We start from the raw sequence: 20,756 nt of genomic DNA, 5'->3' as shown, positions 1-20,756 counted from the left end.
TGTGCCTGGAGTGGGCTTGCTTCTCCTAAAACCCAACACAAAAGCAAAAGCATCACCAAACCAAGTACAGTCCTCAGTATTGACTTAGCAAGTGAATGCTGAAAGTGACTGAACCAAGATGAGCTAGAATAAAAGGATGAACCTGGAACAAGATTGCTTTTCAATAAACGTTGCAGAAAAGAGACAAAATACAGACATTTGGAACAGTGCTCTGTTTTGGCACAGCTAAATCATTGCTTCAGGTTTGAAAACTAAAAGAAAACGTTATTGGAAAGCAAACTAGCTTGGTCAACATAGTGAACAGTAAGAGTTCATAGGGATGAATTAAAAATACTCTATGAAATTCCAATTTCAAAAATTACTAAAAAATTAAAGGGACACATTTTAACAATCCCTCATTTTAAGAAATTGGAAATAAAAATTAACTTCATAAAAAGACAATCACTAAAATAAAGGCTGTCCATTTTCCTTTTACTTTAAAAAACCTTAATTTAGTTATGTAAATCTGCTATTTTTCTATATTAATAATAGTGTCAACATGTTGAAAGTGTGAACTTATTGAACTTGCGAAGAGAGGAGAGAAAACATACATTCTGAAAGGGAAGGCTGATCATTGGTGAGATGCAGACAGCTGTGTAATGGTCTCCCAGGGGAAATAAGGGATGTATGATCACCTGTGACTTCTATAACTAAGTATAGGATACACAGCCTGCATTGTATGAGATTGCACTGGTTGACTTAGTAGAATTTTCCCATCTCTTATTTCCAATTCTATGTAATGTGCTCAGAACAAATACAATGATGTTAGGTTTTAATGCATTGCAAAACAAGTCAGTCACATTGCCTCTATAATTAAGCAAAAAGAAGGAAACTATTGTTCTGATGTTAAGAAGCACTGGACACCCTCATTGTCAATTAACTTTTGCACGATGTGCTCAGCACTTCTGAAAATCACTCCCAAAACTCATTCTTATTGGAACATACAGGCATTTATATTTGTCGGCAGGAAAGTACATTACATACAAACAACACACCAGAACACACAATACGCACACAGGCACACACTATACGTACATGGTTTTTCTTTCCAGGCTTTGCAAATTTCCTTTAATGTTGTTGTATGCCGCTGTTCGGGACTTCAGATCTGTTTCTATTTGTGTGATTTGCTAAATTTAAAGGCAAAAATACCTCTGAAATAAACTGACTGCATGTATGTTTACAAAGTCAACAGTGCCATAGAGTAAATAGCACAATGCAAGGAGCTGAACCCAATGCTAATTTCATTACATGTACATTTTCAGTGCATCTCCAGCATAAGGAAGAGAGTTACCAGATGGTATGCTTATTAATGAAGGATGCTATACCTACAACATGGTAGCTTAAACTGGGGTTAAGAAAGTAGCTATAGAAAGGGGAGCTGTAAACAGAACTTTCACCTCTGCACCCATAACAGCCAAAGCATTAGGCCTCAGTTAGGATTAGGGCGTTGTTGTGTTAGGCATTATAGTGATACAAAATAGCAGATGGCTCCTGACTCAGGAAGATTACAGTCTAAATAATTCATCCAACCTGTGCTATATTTTGATTTAAGGTAAACCCATGAGAATTGTAGAAAAAATACAATATTTTCCATCTGGAGAGCAGCATGGTAATATATACTAATGGCAAATGTATTATAATAAAGGAGACTAAAGTGGCAGGAAGCCTACATAAAATATTTTGGGATGAGCTGTTAAGGCACATTGTTATTTTCCTGTGACATCAGCGGGTTTCGCCATATAGTATTATAAGTGGGTTTCAGCATCATTTCATAATGAAAACCCCATACTGACTGTTTCAGTACACATGGTCTGCTTCTGCGCCTACTCAAAGCAATCGCAAAACTCCATTGACTCTGTTAAGAGAGGGATCACGTGTGGATATGGGCCCCAAGAACTGCAACTGCATGATACCCAGATTCGAATGCCTTTTTAGAAGTCTGATTTACCTTTGCTAATGCTTCTGAAATATTCTTCAGTGGCTGTTTTATGGGATATTTGGCCATGTCCCACTCAAACCGGGTCAGATAACTAATTAAGTCAACTGAAAAGATACAAATAAATGCATGAAATGAGCAATTTGAGAAATGCATGATGTTGTAAAGCTGCACGTAATACACAACTTTGGGAGCTACTCTCCACTTGTTCCACTTGACATACCTTTCTTTCACATCAGAGATCGGCTGAACCCAGAATCCCAATTCTGAATGGCCCCTAAGTTGCGCTCCAGATCTGAATGTCACAAACCAGAACCACAACCCTAAACATCACCCTTCACCAAACTTGGAAAAAGTTCAGATCCAGAATTCAACTTTGTAGCCCAGGTCCAACTTTCATTAATAATCAAGTCACACATCCCCCTAATCAATTAGACCCAGATCGTCAACAACATTCAAAATTCTAACCTCCAATGGAAAATATTTTTGGGGAGTGGGGCATTAGTATCTATCACCTAACTACAGTCCCAATAAAATTATACGTGCCTATATTTTGGACAAGAGGACATTCAACAGCATCAGAATGTGCAACCATTTTCAACTTACTGTTTTGACTCTGTCAGACTCCATGTAAAGTCAAACATGAATAAAGACTGAGTCAAAACTGAGCAAGAAACTCCTGATTTGGCTTAGACTGTGTGCCAGCTATGAACTCAGAATTCCCGAGCTAATGGAAGCAAAGCTGTGCCATGGTGTTTGCACAGAAGAATAAATCAATCACAGCACCCAAAGTCAGAAGTTCACCACAAGGTCTGTTATGCATACAGCCCCCAGGAATGAGTTCCTCTGAAACTGAGTAATGGGCGCCTCTACTCCTTCCTGTGGTGTGGGTGCAATTTACTAGTGATTCCCAGCTAACAAAAAGGATTCTTGCCATGATGCACTACTTAGAAAATAGGGATCTTTAGTGTCTGATGCCTTCAAAGGTTGAGCAGACAATGCAAAACAAAATGACTCTTTTCTCTCATCAATATGCCAAATGTTATGAAACATGCAATTTTTTGCACAAGACAGCCCAGAAAAGTAGTACACTGGTGTTACCTCAGTGTAGAATTGTCTTTATGCACATCTGTCTAATGAGATGCTCACATGTCTTCATGCCATGTCATAATGTGATGACATCAGGATGGGGCATTAAAATTCTATTGTGTCCCATCAAAAGTTCATTTGAAGAGCTGTGGATTTAGCTTATAAGCACACATTAATATTTATTCTGCTGTGGAGGTAGGCTGCATTTATGCGGGTGTTATGATGTGGGTAGGCATCCTTGCTCCAAATTCTGGCCTTTGAGGACAGTCATTCTGGGTTTTGTATTTCCCCAGAAGTATCATGTGACTGCAGCCTATAACAAGGCATCTTGGGAAAAAGGGCGGGACTATATAAGACCCCCTTTTGCTGAATGTAATAGAGATTTAGTTGAGAAGGTGAAGGGCCAAATTGCCAACATGCCAAATCAGCTTAGCAGCTGGAAGGAAAGTGAGGTAGTGGATGCATCTCTGTGCTGGAGAGGTACGATGTCTATTACAGTCACTTCAGTGTTTGTTTCTTCCCTTTGTACAGTAAAAAGCAAAGCTTTACAGATGACAAGCCCAACTTATATCTTCTTTTCTTGGCAAGATGAACACAGCCTGAATACAGCAGAGACCTACTTGCAAATAATGATGTGGAAATTGCTTACGAAAACACACAGAAGACAGAAGTTCCAGGAAGACTTTACCAATCTCATCACTGGGGCAAACAAGCCAAAACACTCCATAGATTAAATTCAGAGTTTTTCTCTTTACCCTGTCCAGACATCTAACCTGGCCTCCTTCTATGTTCTCTGTTGCCCTATCATCTACGATCAACCAGTGATGCCAGGGTTGACATTCCCCTTCTACGCTCCTCTGTTATGTCTGGAATACCCCCCTATTCTTATTCACCAAATCACCTTCTGCCCCACATTCAGATGCCTCTTAAAACACATTTCTGATGGTTCTCCTAGAGACGGAGGTCAGGAAACAAACATGCACACAATCAGACTTGCCTTCCTAAGGAAATGCATGTTCTAACTACTGTATCTTATGGGTTCCAGCCATACGCGGTGGGATATGATAAAACAGCCTCACAGGTGTCTCTGTGGAAACCGAGATGCACGTCTGTGTGACTTTTCCTCACCGGGTTAACTGACTTCAAAGTCGTCTTAGAGCAGGTACTATGCTGGTTACTGTAAATCTGCAAGACTCAGTGTGATCTTCACTGGCTCACCGAGTGCTTGAGGGGGAAAACTGGGATTTAGCTTGAGCAGCAGGAGAGAAAACCTGGAATGTTAAAGTCATAGGCCTTCCGCTTGGTTCTGTTTGTCAGAAGTAAGAGATGAGCTCTGGTTGTTACCCACACAGTCTGTGAACGATCTGATAGTGTCAATCAGTTTAGATAGTCAATGTAGCAAGGTCAACACAAACTTCCACAAGGTCAGACAGTCACTCTGACCCTGTTTATGCCCTCTGTGTCTGCATTTCACTCACACTAGTACTTCCAAAGGTGAACGTTAAGCTGATGTGCACTAGTTATTTGGAACTGGGCTCCTTTGCAATGGGATGGTGCTTGATACAGCAGAGAGATGCTATTTCCCAAACCTCCCACCAGACCCCTCACTCTGGGGCGACCAAATGAGCCAAACAACCTGACCACACCTTTGCAGCTGGGATGGCACATGCTGATTTTCTGTGTTCCAGCCAATCAATTGCAGTGTCCAGTTGTGGTTGGAATGACACTCCAGGGCAGTCTTCATTTCCTGTTTGGGCCACACATTACCTCTTCTGATGCTGTTTAACCTGCTATTCATCCCTGGATGTGTCTACAGCACAAAAAGAACTTCGAAGTAAGCAGCTTGTAAGTTGAGAGTCTACATACGCCCTACTTCAAAGTTAAACTTCAAAGCAGGGCAATACTCCATTCTCGGGAAAGAAGTAAGGACTTCGAAGTTGGGCTTGGGAAAATGTGTGTAGACTCTCTGGTGGCTACTTCAAAGTAGTGCCTAACTTCGAAGTTCATTCCTAGTGTAGAGGCACCCCCTGAGATTCAAAGCCCTGCCTGAGTTTTACAAGTCCCTCCTCCTGATCATGAATTGCATTTATCCCCCTAGGAAGTTAACACAATTCCCATACCGACACAAAGTGTCAATACTGCATTCTGGGCACCGCAGTTCAAAAAAGATGTGGAGAAACTAGAAAGGGTCCAGAAAAGAGCGACAAGAATGATTAAGGGTCTAGAGAATGTGACTTATGAAAACAGGTTGAAAGAATTGGGCTTGTTTAGTTTGGAAAAGAGAAGATTGAGGGAGACATGATAGCGGTTTTCAGGTATCTAAAAGGGAGTCATAAGGAGGAGGGAGAAAACTTGTTCTTCTTGGCCTCTGAGGAGAGAACAAGAGGCAATGGGCTTAAACTGCAGCAAGGGAGGCTTAGGTTGGACATTAGGAAAAAGCTCCTAACTGTCAGGGTGGTCAAACAGTGGAATAAATTGTCAAGGGAGGTTATGGAATCTCCATTGCTGGAGGTATTTAAGAACAGGTTAGATAGATGTCTATCAGGGATGGTTTAGACAGTACTTGGTCCTGCCATTGGGGTAGGGGGCTGGACTCCATGGCCTCTCGAGGTCCCTTCCAGTCCTAGTGTTCTATGATTGTATGATTCTATTCCAGTGGTCCTGCTAATTGTTTTCCATCCATATGCAGAATAAATTTTATGCGGCATGTGTGGATGTGCTATACCAATAGAAACACACACTACCAGCTGTAAGCAGCTGTGGGCATGCTACTAATCAGCCAGGTGGCATTTGAATCTCTCCTGGATGGTCACCCAAGTGTGTAAATTACAGGGAACACTGTTGCATACCAAATATTTGCAGAAAACTGTTCACAATCAATCCAATGGTCAGAGAAAGGGCATCAAAAAACTAATTCAAATACTGAACATCTTTGAGAAAAATCGCTGCTCATAGTAGTAATATTTATATTACGGTAGCGCCTGAGACATGACTTGGACTCAGGAGCCCCATTGTGCTGGATTGTTGTACAAACACAAAAAGAGACATATTCTGCCCTGAAGTGCTTACAATCCAGCTGCTGTAGGCACTCCATGAGCCAAAAGACAGACTATAGGCTAAATCCTTCAAGGAAATTATTGGCTGTAAAATATTCACACAACTTCAATAATAATTTTATTCCATTCTGCTTAATTCTGAAAAAATGTACCTGTATTTCCACCCCTTTTTTATCCCTTCTTGCTGTTCCTATGAGTTTGGAGATCATTCTACTATAGATCACAGTTGTAAAACTGGAGTCACCTCGACTCAATGCTGCTATAAATGACAGCAGATTTTGTCCAAATGCGTTTAGAAAAGCTTTATTTTTACCCCATGGTGTTTGGAGTTAATGTAATTATTCTGCAAGAAGGCATTTCCTGCTGTTATGAGGCTCTACTGTTCCCTTGAGCCAATTTATTTTGTTTTTTCCTAAAAGGTGTATCCTGCCTATCCAATACTAACTGGTTTCTGCTCCAATGAACTCCATGTATCTCTGTTGACTAAACTAAAAGATGATGGATTGTGGTGTTCCCAGTACTCGCCACATGAATGTAGACAAGCCACTACTGTGATGTAGTCCATTTTCAGGGCTAAAATACAGTTTGGTCTAATTCTGCCTGTTGGATTGGTATGGGGGTGGCTGGATAAAGTTTTGTTGCTTGTGATTGACAGGAAATCAGACTAAATGATCCGATAGTCCCTCCTGGCCTTAAGCTCAATGAATTCAGAAACCCTGGGGCACATTACCATCAACCACATGCACGACCCAACTAAAATCAGTGGGACTGCAAGGCTGTAACTGAAAAGAAAATTTGGCCCATTATCATCAAGTAGTCTGGAAATGGGACTGGGAAGCAGGACTCTTGTGTTAAAGCATTGATGCTGTCTTGCTTTATGGTCTTGGGCAAGTCCTTAATTTTGGGTTTTCTCTTTCTCCCACTCTGAAGTGGGGATGATATTTATCTCAGATAATGTGAAGATGATGTCTAAAAGTGTGACAGCCTAATGTATAAGGATAACTCTTTAGCTGCAATAGTCTTTGAAAGGTGGAAGTACTCCTTGCCTTAGTTTAAGAAAGAAATGAATGATCTTGATCATCAACATACATGTTTGTAAAAATTTTGCACAGCCAACTCATTTCCACGTATATGATGCATGCAGAACTGTTAGAGGAGAAAAAACAGGTAAAATGAAGAAATACAAGAAGAAAATGTGTTAAACCTGTTGTTATCTAAGTCATAGGGATACCGTGATCGAGCTACGAGGTTGTTACTTGAGAAATCCCTCATAACCTGATCACTGTATCCCTACAACCAGACTGAGAGATCCATCACAGTATCAACACACTCAAGTGCATGCTTGGTAAAACACAGCAACAGTCAATACTCAACATACTCTTTAGACACTTCATTTTATTCTTCAGTCCTGAAACATAATCAGTGGGATTATTAAACTTTCAGAATTTGACTCATCAGACACAGATTTTATTACATGCAAGAGGAGCTTTTTTAAAATAGAAACCCCGACACTATTCCTACAGGGTTTTGGGGAAAAAAAGCAGTGCAAAGAGTTAAAAGCTAAACTACTTGTTTAAAATTGGAACACACAGGCTATACCTACACAAGAAACCGCTGTTGACAGAAGTCACTGTCAGAAGGAATTTCCTGGCAAAACTTCTGTCGACAGATTGCGTCTCCACATAAAAGCAGATTGAAAGAGCAATCCGCTCTGTCGACACAGAGCAACCAGACTGCCCAGCCCTCAACAGAACAGCTGACTGGAAGTTCTGCAGACAGGGCTGCCCAGTGAAGCAGAAGCCCTGCCTGTCGACAAAAGGGCCCTGGAGCATCTACACGGCTGTTTTGCTGACGGAACACTGTCAAGAGAGGCATTATAACTGAGTGGGGAGAGGTATAATGCTGCTGGTGGATGTATCAGATTTTGTCAACAAACTGTTAACCAAGTGCATTTTGCATCTCGATGCTCTGCAGTTTTTCCCAACAAAAGCCCAGTTTTGCCAGAAAGACCCTCTCATGTAGATGTAGCCGCAGAGTATAACTGCCATTGTATTCCTCTGGTATGTAAGGATTTTTTGTTATATGTCTGTGGTAGCACACTGAACCCTAAGAAAACACAAGGAGAGCACACAACTGAGAGACTCATAGGCTAATGATATGAACACAAGACTGGGAGTCAGAAGCTGCTGAATGTTAATTCCAGCTTTGAAATTGACCCTCTTGGTGGCTTTGGGCATGGCAATGAACCTTAGTTTCTCCTTCTGTAAGGAATTTGACATGGTCTCACATGATCTTCTTATCAATAAACTAAGCAAATACAACTTAGATGGGACCACTATAAGGTGTGTACACAACTGACTGGATAACCGTTCTCAGAGAGTAGTTATTAATGATTCGCAGTCACACTGGAAGGGTATAGCAAGTGGAGTTCCACAGGGATCTGTTCTGGGACCATTTCTATTCAATATCTTCATCAATGATTTAGATATTGGCATAGAGAGTATGCTTATTAAGTTTGCAGATGATATCAAGCTGGGAGGGTTTGCAACTGCTTTGAAGGATAGGCTCATAATTCAGAATGATCTGGACAAACTGGAGAAATGGTCTCAGGTAAACAGGAAGAAGTTTAATAAGGGCAAATGCAAAGTACTCCACTTAGGAAGAAACAATCAGCTTCAGACATATAGAATGGGAAACGACTGTCTAGGAAGAAGTACTGCAGAAAGGGATTTAGGGACCATAGTGGACAACAAGCTAAATATGAGTCAACAGTTTGATGCTGTTGCCAAAAAAGCAAAAATGATTCTGGGATGTATTATCAGGAGCGTTGTGAGCAAGAAATGAGAAGTCATTCTTCCGCTCTACTCAGCACTCATTAGGCCTCAGTAGAAGTATTGTGTCCAGTTCTGGGCACCATATTTCAAGAAAGATGTGGATAAATTGGAAAAGGTCCAGAGAAGAGCAACAAGAATGATTAAAGGTCTAGAGAACATGAGCTATGAGGGAAGACTGAAAGAACTGGGCTTGTTTAGTTTCGAAAAGAGAAGACTTAGAGGGGACATGATAGTGGTTTTCAAGTACCTCAAAAAGGTTTACAAGGAGAAGAGGGAAAAAATGTTCTCCTTGGCCTCTGAGGATAGGACAAGGAGAAATGGGCTTAAACTGCAGCAAGGGAGGTTTAGATTAAACATTAGGAAAAACTTCCTAACTGTCAGGCTACGTCTACACGTGCACGCTACATCGAAATAGCTTATTTCGATGTAGCGACATCGAAATAAGCTATTTCGATGAATAGCGTCTACACGTCCTCCAGGGCTGGCAACATCGACGTTCAACGTTGACGTTGGGCAGCACCACATCGAAATAGGCACTGCGAGGGAACGTCTACACGCCAAAGTACCACACATCGAAATAAGGGTGCCAGGAACAGCTGCAGACAGGGTCACAGGGCAGACTCAACAGCAAGCCGCTCCCTTAAAGGGCCTCTCCCAGACACACTTGCACTAAACAGCACAAGATACATAGAGCCGACAACTAGTTGCAGACCTTGTGCATGCCGCATGGATCCCCAGCTGCAGCAGCAGCAGCCAGAAGCCCTGGGCTAAGGGGTGCTGCACCCGGTGACCATAGAGCCCCACAGGGGCTGGAGAGAGAGAGTCTCTCAACCCCTCAGCTGATGGCCACCATGGCGGACCCCGCTATTTCGATGTTGCGGGACGCGGATCATCTACACGTTCCCTACTTTGATGTTGAACGTCGAAGTAGGGCGTTATTCCCATCCCCTGATGGGGTTAGCGACTTCGATGTCTCGCCGCCTAACATCGAAGTTAACTTCAAAATAGCGCCCAACACGTGTAGCCATGACGGACGCTATTTTGAAGTTGGCGCCGCTACTTCGAAGTAGTGTGCACGTGTAGACACGGCTTCAGAGTGGTTAAACACTGGTACAAGTTACCTAGGGAGGTTGTGGAATCTCCATCGCTGGAGATATTTAAGAACAGGTTAGATAGACACCTATCAGGGTTGATCTAGATGGTGTTTGGTCCTGCCAAGAGGGCAGGGAACTGGACTCTATGACCTCTTGAGGTCCCTTCCAGTTCTAGTGTTCTATGATTTTATGATTCTAAGATGAATGACTCTGAAAGTTCTGGCTCTTAGGCTGACCAGCTTGTCCTCTTATGTCGCTGACAGGTAGGTAAAGCTGTTGTTACCAGAGAGTTCCTTCTCTCTGATGTCTATACTTGAGGTATATCTATACTTAGTGCAGGTTTGACATGCCACAATTGATCCACCAAAGTTCAATTTTACCATACTGGTGAAGATGCAGCAAAATCGATCTCTCTGGGCTCGGCTGTCGACCTTGGTACTCCATTCTGCTGCATGGAGTAAGAAATGTCAATGTGAGCCTGAACAGCCCTGATCTACACCAGAGAGCAAAATAGATCCTGATACTTTGATTCTAGCTACTCTAATGGCATGGATAGAACTGCTTATATGAGATTGACTTTGATCCCTATGTAGACCATGCCTTACTGCGGGTCCAACGTGCCGTGATCAATCCACAGTGAAGACGCAGCCAAATTGAAATCTTTGGGCTTGGCTGTCCACCTTGGCACTCCATGCTGCCACATGGAGTAAGGGACATCAGCGCGAGCCCGAAGAGCCCTGATCTACACCAGGAAACAAAGTTGATCCTGATATGTCGATTATAGCTACATTAATGGCATGGCTAAAATTGTGTATCTGGGATGGACTTTGATCCCTAGTGTAGACCAGGCCTAAGAATGAAAGGCATTTATGCCTTTCCTAACTAATGTCATGAACTAGCATTTAAGTCAGTCAGAGCAGATTTATGTTCATTGGCCAAAAACCACACAGTCCACGGAGGCTCGTGAGCTGTTCATGTAGTGAGGGGTGATGACACCTATCTTCTATTCTATTCCCCTCCACTGCCTAATAAAAGTTCTTTCTGAAATGGAAAATTTACTCTGGACAATGAAAATGAGAAATGAAACTGAAATAAACTGGAAAAAGCTTATAATAATGTCTGTGGAAGATCTGTTTTAGAAAAGTATTCCGGAATTTCCCGCTCCCCCAACTAAAAAAATATGTATTTTAATCCTACTTCAAATTTTAACATAGATACAGAAAGCATCAATGAATAACAACATTCTTATTCACAACACCTACCTCCATTGGCCAAAAGATTCTCCTGGACTTTATCCTTCGAGTCCTCCATAACTTCTCGTATGTACTGTGCTATTTTCTTTATTACACTTAGGTGTAACAAAAGAAACTTTTGTCAGTGACATAATCTAATTGAAGGTAAGACAGTTACAACAATTGTCTGATTAACAAGGAGCTACTCATACAACTTAAGTCCAAGGTGAGGCTTTTTCAAATAAGGATAAACAAAAGACCTATTATATATTACATAACTACTCTGCTCATTTCTAAATATACCGTATTCTGTGAACGCTCTCTAGTCTATGATAAAACCTGGTCCCATTCAAATCTAAGAGAATCTTGCAATTGATTTCTTTGGGATTAGGATCTGGCATCATGTGTATATACTACACTTCATGCATAAAGATTTAATCCTAAAAAATTGTGTGTGTGCGTGCATAAAATTCAAGTATGGTCAAGGGGCTGTCTTCTACATACTGAGTATTCCAGAATAACAGTAGTTGAATTAAAAACATATGCAACTAGAACGAAAAGAAATGCTTCATAGAATGCTAAATCATTTTCCATAGCGCCTGAAAATTTAAAAAGCTTTCTGGGAATGAAAACAAATTCCTATTGTACAGCAAAGTTGCACCCGTATGTATTTTTCCACTGAAGAATGGGCCTAACTGCTCCTCTCCTGCAGAAATACCCATGGCAGGTAGCTGGGGGGGAGTGCAGAATTACTCTCACAGAGTTTCCTCCAGATTCTACTTCTGTTGAGGATTCTCAATTCCAGACTCCTAAACTGACAGTTTCCACAACATATGCAGGAACCTGGAGATTTGCTCACTACAAAGAGGCCTTGTGTCTGTGGCCCAGTTCCCTGAACCCCCTACCAACCCTTCTGGCTCATTTACAACACAGCTATTTCCTCCAATCTAGGGTTTTTTTCCCTCTGGTTGTTTGAGAGACATGGCAGCACCTGGCTCCTCATCCTCTGATGCCCCTTCACAGGGCTGTGCTAGGAAGCAATGGTGCCATACTCTCCTGGACTCCTCTGTCATGGAGGTAACCTGAAGCAAAACCTGTCTCAGTGAAGCCTCTTATTTGAGTAATAAGAATCAGAACCTATGAACTGTATTATTTTAAAATAACCATAGTGTAACCCAGGGGTGGCCAATTATTTAGGGACTAAGAGCCACGGATAGAGTGCAAAGAGCCGGGTATTATCTATCTATTGAGCAAGCAAGTGAGCGATAGATAGATAGATAGAAATAAATATATTATGTGTGGCTGCCCTCCTCCAGAGCCAGGCACCCCAGCCCCCTATTCTAACCCAATACCCCTCCCCTCCTCCACAACAAGACACCCCCCAGCTCCCCACTGTAGCTCAATCCTGCAGCCCTCCCCAAGAGCCAGACACTCCCAGCCCCTTGTTCTAACCCAATACCCCTCCCCTCCTCCAGAACCAGGAACCCCCAGCTCCCCCCAGCTCTAACCCAATCTCCCTGCCCTCCCCCAGAGCCAGGTACCCCCAGCTTCCCACCACTCTAACCCCATCTCCCTGCCATCCTCCAGAGCCAGGTACCCCCAGCTCCCCACCACTCTAACCCCATCTCTCTCCCCTCCCCCAGAACCAGGCACCCTCAGCTTCTCCCTCATCTAATCCAATCTCCCTGCCTTCCTCCAGAGCTAGGCACCCCCAGCTCCTCCTCCCCCCAACTCTAACTCAATGCTGGCAACTCACCAGAGCCACCACTGCCGCTTCTCACACCAAGCACTGGGGTGCCTGTGCAGAGTGGCAAACAGGACTCCCAGTGTACAGCTCCAAGGAGGAGCCACATTTAATACTTGAAAGAGCTGCGGGTTGGCCACCCTGGTGTAGTTTATTATAACAGGTTAGAAAAATCAAATACGTTGCACATGAAAGCAGTTTGCAGTGTCATCACCTGACAGAAAACTACCCAGCTCTGGATGTGTAAGCACTGATGCATTAAATAGCAGTTAGTAGCCAGGCCCAAAGGATGATAGTGGAATGGTTTGAGCAGTGGCAATGTATGTAATCTGCCAGCTCCCTTTCAAATGACATGCGGAATGATTATCTTGAGAACTGAAGAGTGCCCAGGTGGACTGGAGGTAGATGGGTGAGGGGGAAAGGACTGCACAGGGATCTTGTCATGTCAGGATTTCTCTAGAACCAACTCTGCAAAGGTTCCTTCCACAACAGCCCTTGAAATCCGTGGATGTGGATGTGTTCTGCGCCTTGCAAAATGAAAATGCTGGTGAACCCCTGAGTAAAGGCACGTGTCAGGTGTGAGCAATCAGAAAAGCATCAGAGCCTCACGCTATCTTGCAACGACATGGAAAAACACTCTCTCTTGCTGTGCAAATAAATAATAAAAGTACGTGGAAACAGGAGACCCTGATAACTCTTGCCCCTTCTCTGCAGTCCTAGTGGGAAGTAGTGCAGACAGGTTTGTGCTGCCTCTCTATAACCAGCAGTTCTTGCATTTGTTTATCTAACAACAGTTGAGCAGGGAGTTCCTTTCAATGAGCAGGAATGTAAATGTCCAATTCATTTGCATAGACTGTCACTAATAACCAACTGTAGATTGTTCACTGTTGCATGTGTGCTTAGTAAATTAACCCTTGGATTACACAATCTACTCTCAAAAACCACCTGGACTATTTCTACAATGTACAAAACATATACTTTTTTTGTATTTCTAATGCTAAGGTCTTCATGCAATTATATCAACTAATCTTTTCCTCTGCTCACCCTTTGCTCTGATATTATACATAGCTGCCGGATATTTAAACCAGTTTAATTCCTGGGTATTAGTTAGCCACACTGATAGGCAGGAGCTTTACAAAACAAATATACTGAGGCCATGCCCCAAAGGTCTTATAATGTAAGGGCCTGATCCTAATTCCTTAGCTCATGATGGGTATCATGTTACTTCACAAGTGGGACTGCTGACATCAATGGGACCATTTGTGGAGTGAGGTGTTACTCAGTAAGGGATCAGAATCTGATGCTAAGATAAGGAAAACGAAAGCAAATGACAAACACAGAGGAGGGATGAAGACACCTTGTATTTCTACATACACTGAAATAATTCTGTGCATAGCAGAAGCTCCAGGGCTTTTATCAAGGACTGAGCACTCAGAACCACCATACTCACTCAGTGCCTCTGAAAATCAGGACCAAAGTGGTTCTGACCAACAATCAGATCCAAACAGGACTGAACTGCTGTAGCTTGGACACTGGCTCACTTGTTTAAGTGGTACCCTTGTCTTTATTCTTACAGCTGGTGACAGCACAGTGAAAACCACATTTCCCCCCCACCCCCCCACACACTTTCTTGACCACTCTACACCCCCACAACTGTGGCCATTCACTGTTCAACAATTCTGGGGAGAGAATCTGATTTCTTTTGCCACCTCCAAAATGAAAGGGTGAGGACAGCTCAGCGAACTGGGCATTGAATAGCTCTGTTTTGCCAAGAGGCTGGGGAAGCAGGAAAGGGTACATGCAACACAGATGGTGGGGTGGGCACCACCTTCAGGGAAACTAACTTCTGCATGAGTTGCTGCCCCTGTGGTAGAGTCTTGAAGACCCTCTTCCCATAGCCAGACAGGTTCTCAGATCATAGAAATCCCATCCCCCCACCTGACCAGCCCCAGCCAGAGCAGCTCCAGCCTCTGGCCAGCCAAAGGTGGCCACAGCTGTGCCAGTCTGAGCAGCCCAAGCCCCAGCCGCCTGAGCAGTGCCATGTGAGCCAGCCTGAGCAGTACTGGACAGTGAAAGGGAATGGTGGCATGCTTTCCACAGCTGCCCACTGGAAGAACACTGAATCCAGGAAGATTATTGATGAACCTGAGAAGTTGAATCGCAGACACAGCCTTCTTAGCTGCCCCAGAACCCCCTTGGCACATAATAACAAGTAAAACCCCACAAACAGCAGCCCATGGCAGTGGCTGTGCCAGGGCAGGTTGAGCCTCCCTGGCCTATTATAATCACCATCCATGATCTACCCTGTATAATGATTAAAAACAATGATCCACATTCAGCCCTGTTGTCACTCCACTGACATCAGGAATCAATTTGCTCTGATGGGCTTAACTAGTCATCTGGCATTGTTGTAAGAAACCTTCATACCCTCTCACAAGTAGCCCTGCATACAGCTTCAGCTGCTGGAAAAATCCTGTCAGGTGGCAAATGCACAGTTGAGCTGGAAAAACAGCCTGAAAAGAGTTTGCTTGTGGAGAAAAGGGGCATGACTAGCCCTTACATGAGCAAGTGCAAATGCTGCTGGCACTGCCAGAACAATGACTGTGAGCGTTGTGCACAGCGAAAAAAAAAAAGGCACGCAACAGCAAGTTTGGTTGGCTCAACATGTGAAATCTTGTCCTGTGCCATAGAATTCCTTGTCACCTCTCTGCTTCCTTCATGACGCAGCCTGTTGGTGCTCAGGTGCGATTTGGCCCAACGGTCAGGCCGTAGAGTTGTCACTCATTCACTCACACAAGTGAGACCCATAGAGACAATCCCTGCGGATCTTTGTGCATGTGCTGCTCCTCAGTGGGAATAAGGGCTCAACAATCGGACCCGGAAACGTGAAGTGGGCTTGTGGAGGACTCAGATTTCTTGGTTAGACAAACCTTACCCTAAAAATTCCTGCTGCTTACTGGGCAGGGAATGAAATCTCTTGAGAAATATTCCATGGAGGGGGACAGAGACAGTGGGGGCTTTTCACTCTGAAAATTCTGCCATGTTCATCCGAGTGTCTGCATTTAAAAACTTCCTACATTTCTCAATAGAGTTTCCTTCCTACTTCTATCTCCTTAGTCAGGGTTACCTTTCAAACAAACTCTGCAAAAGGGCCCCATTCCTGCTGCGTTACCTGAGCAAAACTGAAAGTTACCCATGAACGCTCATTACCTAATATATAAATATGTTAGTCTTTAAGGTGCTACAGAACTGCCTGTTTTTCAGTGGACCTGTTGATTAAGGAATGTAGAATATTATCCCTGATGTATGTAGTAACCCACTATAGGTGAACCAAGGGTTAAGCCAAACCTGTCAACTTTAATTGAGTTCTAGAACCAGGTTTAGACAAGTTAGGGGTAGATGAATACAAGGACACTGTGTCCTGTGAAAACAATGTCAGTTTCTCGCTTGTATGCAGTAAATAACATCTATTTTACCTTTCAGCAAAGCTATCAAGTTTTCCCAACTCATCTGAGAGACCAACAAGAGCATCCAATGTCCCCACCTGTGCAAAGGACCATAAATAAATTAAATGTACACAAACCTATGCAAGGCATATGCTGTCATAGCTTTCAGTAGTGACTTCTCCATAGCAATTATAAAATCAGCAGAGATGGTAGAACTTTATTCACTTAATGGAAAATAGCAGCAAGAGCCCTTTTTTTTTTCAAATTGAGACTAAAAAGCCATTTTTATAAAGGGGAAAATTGCATGCATTAGCATGTACTGATTTCTTCCTTTCTCTTTTTGATTTCTGAATTATACCATAGAAAAGACTGGACATTTCACTAATGAAACACTATATTTTCATAAGCACTTAAGAGATTAGTACATACACACAGGAACAAACTTGGTGTGGGAGGAGGAACAGTATTTACAGGAAAACAGGAAAGCTTTTGAGCAATGTTTGTCAGTGTTCTCCATCTGCTATGACTAAAGACCATGTCTTTCTCCAAGCCCAGCTTCTCCTTTTTGTATGATCCTACACTACAGTCATATTCTTATGTTTATGACATCAGTCTGTTGCTGAATCTATTATTGTCATGTTGCCAGCTCATCATCATGGACTGTACTGCAGGGACATACCAAGAGAGAAGAAGAGTTGAGTGGAAGCAAATCAGCCAAAATATGGTTATAAACATAACAGAGCTACATCTTCAGCTGATGTAAATCGGCATGGTTCCCCTCCAGTGTTCCCTCTAACTTTTTCCCATCCATGGGCAGAATAAATTTTGTTATGTGTACCAAGGCATGTGTAAATGTGCACCACCAGTAAAAATAAGTGATGCCCACTGTGGGTGCTCTGACAATCTGCTGGGTGGCATGTGAATGTCTCCCGGGTGGTTGCTCAATCACTCAGCTTGCAAGGAACACCACTCCTCTGAAATCTATTAACGTAATCTCTTTTGAAGCCAATGGAGATATACTAATTTACACCAGCTGAAGATATGGCTTATAGTAGGCAACTGTATTTGGAAAGCTGGCCCCATTCTTAAAGTCCTGCTTTGCATAGTCGGTTTTTTCATTTCAGTGCTTTAACACCCTGAAGACCCAACTGATTTACACTACATCAGTAGAAATCTGGAGTAATTCGGTTTGTAGATGATTAGTGGCTCCTCTGGATTTAGGATCAGATTCCCAGGTGTTCTAAACTTCTCCTTAGAAATGCTGCACATCATCAACCTGAATTGCTCCCTCAAAGCATCTGTTCCTAAATCTAGGGTAACTCCATTGATTTCAATGGAGTGAGTGGAACTGCTGTAACAGATTGAGTTTTAAAAATAAGGATTAATAATGGATTGAAATTTAAAGTGTAACTATCTATCTGCCTATGAGAAATTAAGCTCATTATCGTACTCAAATGTGCACACAACTCTTAGTTTCCTCAGAGTGACATGTATGATAGAGACTGTCTATTCCCTTCTTCACTGAGCTTCTCATTAGCATGCTGCCAAGTATGCATATACCCTACTACTCCTGATGGGGTAGTGAGCCTATTGTGTGTAATGGTATACTGCTGCAAAGGGCCTGGGTAAATAGCAAGCAGAGTGCACCAGAGATCAAAAAGCACATTTAATTGGCTAGCCACCCTTGGTATACCCGACTCCTTGCAGACATCCTTACAGTACAATAAAGAGTGGGCAGGCAGCCTCAAAAGCCCTTTTTTCCCTTCTGATCGTTTCTGTCTCAAATGAATTTTCATTGTATTTCCTACATAATTTTCCTCTATTTCTCAACATTTGTACTATTTGTACCCCCTAAAGAAAAGGAAAGGTTTCTCTTTGTTTGTTATACCACCCAAACGGAGTCCTTTCTTTCTGCTTTTACCTTGAGGTCTGGGATGAGGAATTTATTGTTACTGGACAGGTTGGCTTTGGATGTCACGGTGTTCATCCTCTCCCAGGCCTGCAGATTTACTTTGTCCCCTGGTGCAGAAATTAACCAGAACTCCGACATGCTTTTTAGTCTTTCTCTTCACTCCTGATCACTAAAGCCACAAATAAGAAGACAAGTATTCCCCTGTCACTGAGTCCAGGTACAATGAAACATTATATAGACAGAGAGATTATCCATCCCAACTAACTTTATAAATAAGTTAAAGACCATTGCAGTGCCCTCACTTGAAAACCTAAATTGAATGTGACCTTCTGAATGTCACGAACAGGCAGCAAAAGTTCCTCCTCCCCCAGAGTTGTTTTATCTGGTTTCTGGAGAGGAAGTGTTTTGTAAAATTAAATCTCCATGATAGTGTACCCTCCCCTATCAGATTTAAGGTTCAGATCCTGCTTCTGCTGCAGTCAATGGAAAACTCAGCATCCATGTATTGGCTCAGAGAGGCAGCCATAGTAGTCTGTATCTTCACAGAACAAAAAAGCAGTCATGTACCACTTTAAAGACTAACAAAATAATTTATTAGGTGATGAGCTTTCATGGGGCAGACCCACTTCTTCAGATCTGAAGAAGTGGGTCTGTCCCACAAAAGCTCAGCACCTAATAAATTATTTTGTTAGTCTTTAAAATGCTACATGACTGCTTTTTTGTTTAGCATCCATGAGGCAGGGAAGAAAGAGTGAGCCTTTTGTAGGCTGTAAAAATCCAAATATACTATGTGTTTCTGATTGTTAAACACAGCCTCTTAAGAAACTTCAATACTATGGTGGTCATGTAGAAAAGGAAAAGTAAACTGTAAATTAACAAAAAAATACAAACAATGCTTTTCTGAATTTTCAGGTAGTCAGAAAATGCCACAGCTATGGTGATCAATTTCCACAACTGCGTAACTTATATTTAGAGAAGGGAGTTGGGGAAAATTGTCTCAAATCCCTAGTCCACAATGTCAGTCAATACAACATATTTAGCAACTCAAAATGCAAACTGCAGGAAAAAATGTAGAGGAGAATGAGAAAGTGCGTCATTCCTTACAGAACAGTTCAGAGTAAAAGAACAAATGGAGCAGGTGGGAAGAGAATTTCCCTGTCTGTTACACAGAGATCACTGAGACTTTTTCCTTCATAAAAATATCTTAAAAGAACCCTCCAATAACACTTCCTGCAGTGAACTGAACTATTTAGATTTGTTTGCCCTTGTTCACAGGTTGTCCTAAGAGGGATATAACTAGTTTGATCGTCTCTTTAGGGCTTAATCAAGAATTATTCATATGCACGCACAGGTCCTTGCAAATTCGGAGATCACAAGAATTGCTCACTCAGCCCTTAGAATATAAACTCCCTGAGGCACAGACAGCTTTAGTTACAGGTTCTGTACAGAGCCTAGAACACAGAAGTGGTTACTATTAACACATCCTGTTGTAATTTGCCTCACTAGCTAACATCACAATAAATGCACTTATTCAATGACTCTTAAGATTCTGAGACAAGGCACTAGAGAGACTCATTTAACAAAAACACTGTATCACTTAAAATGATATAAAAGACCCAGGGCATAAATTGTTTCCCAAACTCATACTCCCAGATGCTATCGCTCAGTTGCTTTGTTTCTTTTACCTTGTGCTGGAAGGGAGTTGTCATTCCCTGAGAGAGGAGGCTTTGGCGCCCTGAGCGTCCACTGGTGAAAACGATGGCTTGTTCTGGACTAGCTGCTCCGTGCAGCTTGCAAGGGAACATAAGAGTTTCAGATGTGGTGTCAGAACTCTGCTTCCTGCTGCTGAGTACGCTCCAGTAATCTGACCGTGCTCAGTGACATCTTCTGAAGGACCTGCCCTGACTGTAATACTTCTCTCTGCTATCTGAATGGGAGGGGAAGGATGGGCAGAACTTGTGCAAGCAGGATAAACCGTGTGGAAGGAGGGGAAAGAGAAGAGCAGACAGGCAGAACTGGGGACCTGGTGAACAAGTTGAGCCCCTGGAAAAGTGGCAGAAGGGGAAATCACACTAAAGTGAGGATCGGGGGTAAAAGTTACTACAACTATGGTGAGCTACCTTCAGTGATTGCTACAATATTGTGCAGGTGGCAGAAGGGTGCTGTTCCTGGCTGGAAGGTGTATATCTCAGCTCCCAGCCCCAGGATAAGGTGTGAAAGACAATAGCTCAGTGTGAGGTAGGACACCTGATACAATTAACTGATGTACTGAGCTAACAAAGGAGATGGGGCCTTGGGCAGAAGGGTTGTAGCTGCAGAGTACAGAGAGAGACAAAAAGATTGTGTGCTTCAGTCTAAATGTGACAATGACTGT

General features: G+C 42.7%; 1 protein-coding gene across 1 annotated transcript in view; it reads right to left on the bottom strand.

The window, feature by feature from the left end:
* ATP6V1C2 (ATPase H+ transporting V1 subunit C2) overlaps positions 1–20,272 on the bottom strand; it is a 31,397-nt gene extending 11,125 nt beyond the window's left edge. The window contains exons 1-6 of the mRNA XM_074991271.1: positions 20,068–20,272; positions 18,392–18,551; positions 16,501–16,568; positions 11,311–11,396; positions 1,988–2,082; positions 1,075–1,166 (exon numbers count right to left, since the gene is read on the bottom strand). Of these exons, the coding sequence (XP_074847372.1) occupies positions 1,075–1,166; positions 1,988–2,082; positions 11,311–11,396; positions 16,501–16,568; positions 18,392–18,520 (470 nt within the window). The 5' untranslated portion in view covers positions 18,521–18,551; positions 20,068–20,272. The remainder of the gene's footprint in view (positions 1–1,074; positions 1,167–1,987; positions 2,083–11,310; positions 11,397–16,500; positions 16,569–18,391; positions 18,552–20,067) is intronic.
* Between the last annotated feature and the right edge of the window lie 484 nt (positions 20,273–20,756).

The sequence above is a fragment of the Carettochelys insculpta genome, chromosome 3, assembly GCF_033958435.1.
Source record: "Carettochelys insculpta isolate YL-2023 chromosome 3, ASM3395843v1, whole genome shotgun sequence".
Classification (NCBI taxonomy): domain Eukaryota; kingdom Metazoa; phylum Chordata; order Testudines; family Carettochelyidae; genus Carettochelys; species Carettochelys insculpta.
The sequence above is the reverse complement of the archived record's forward strand: the minus strand, read 5'-3'. Positions and strand labels throughout refer to the sequence as shown.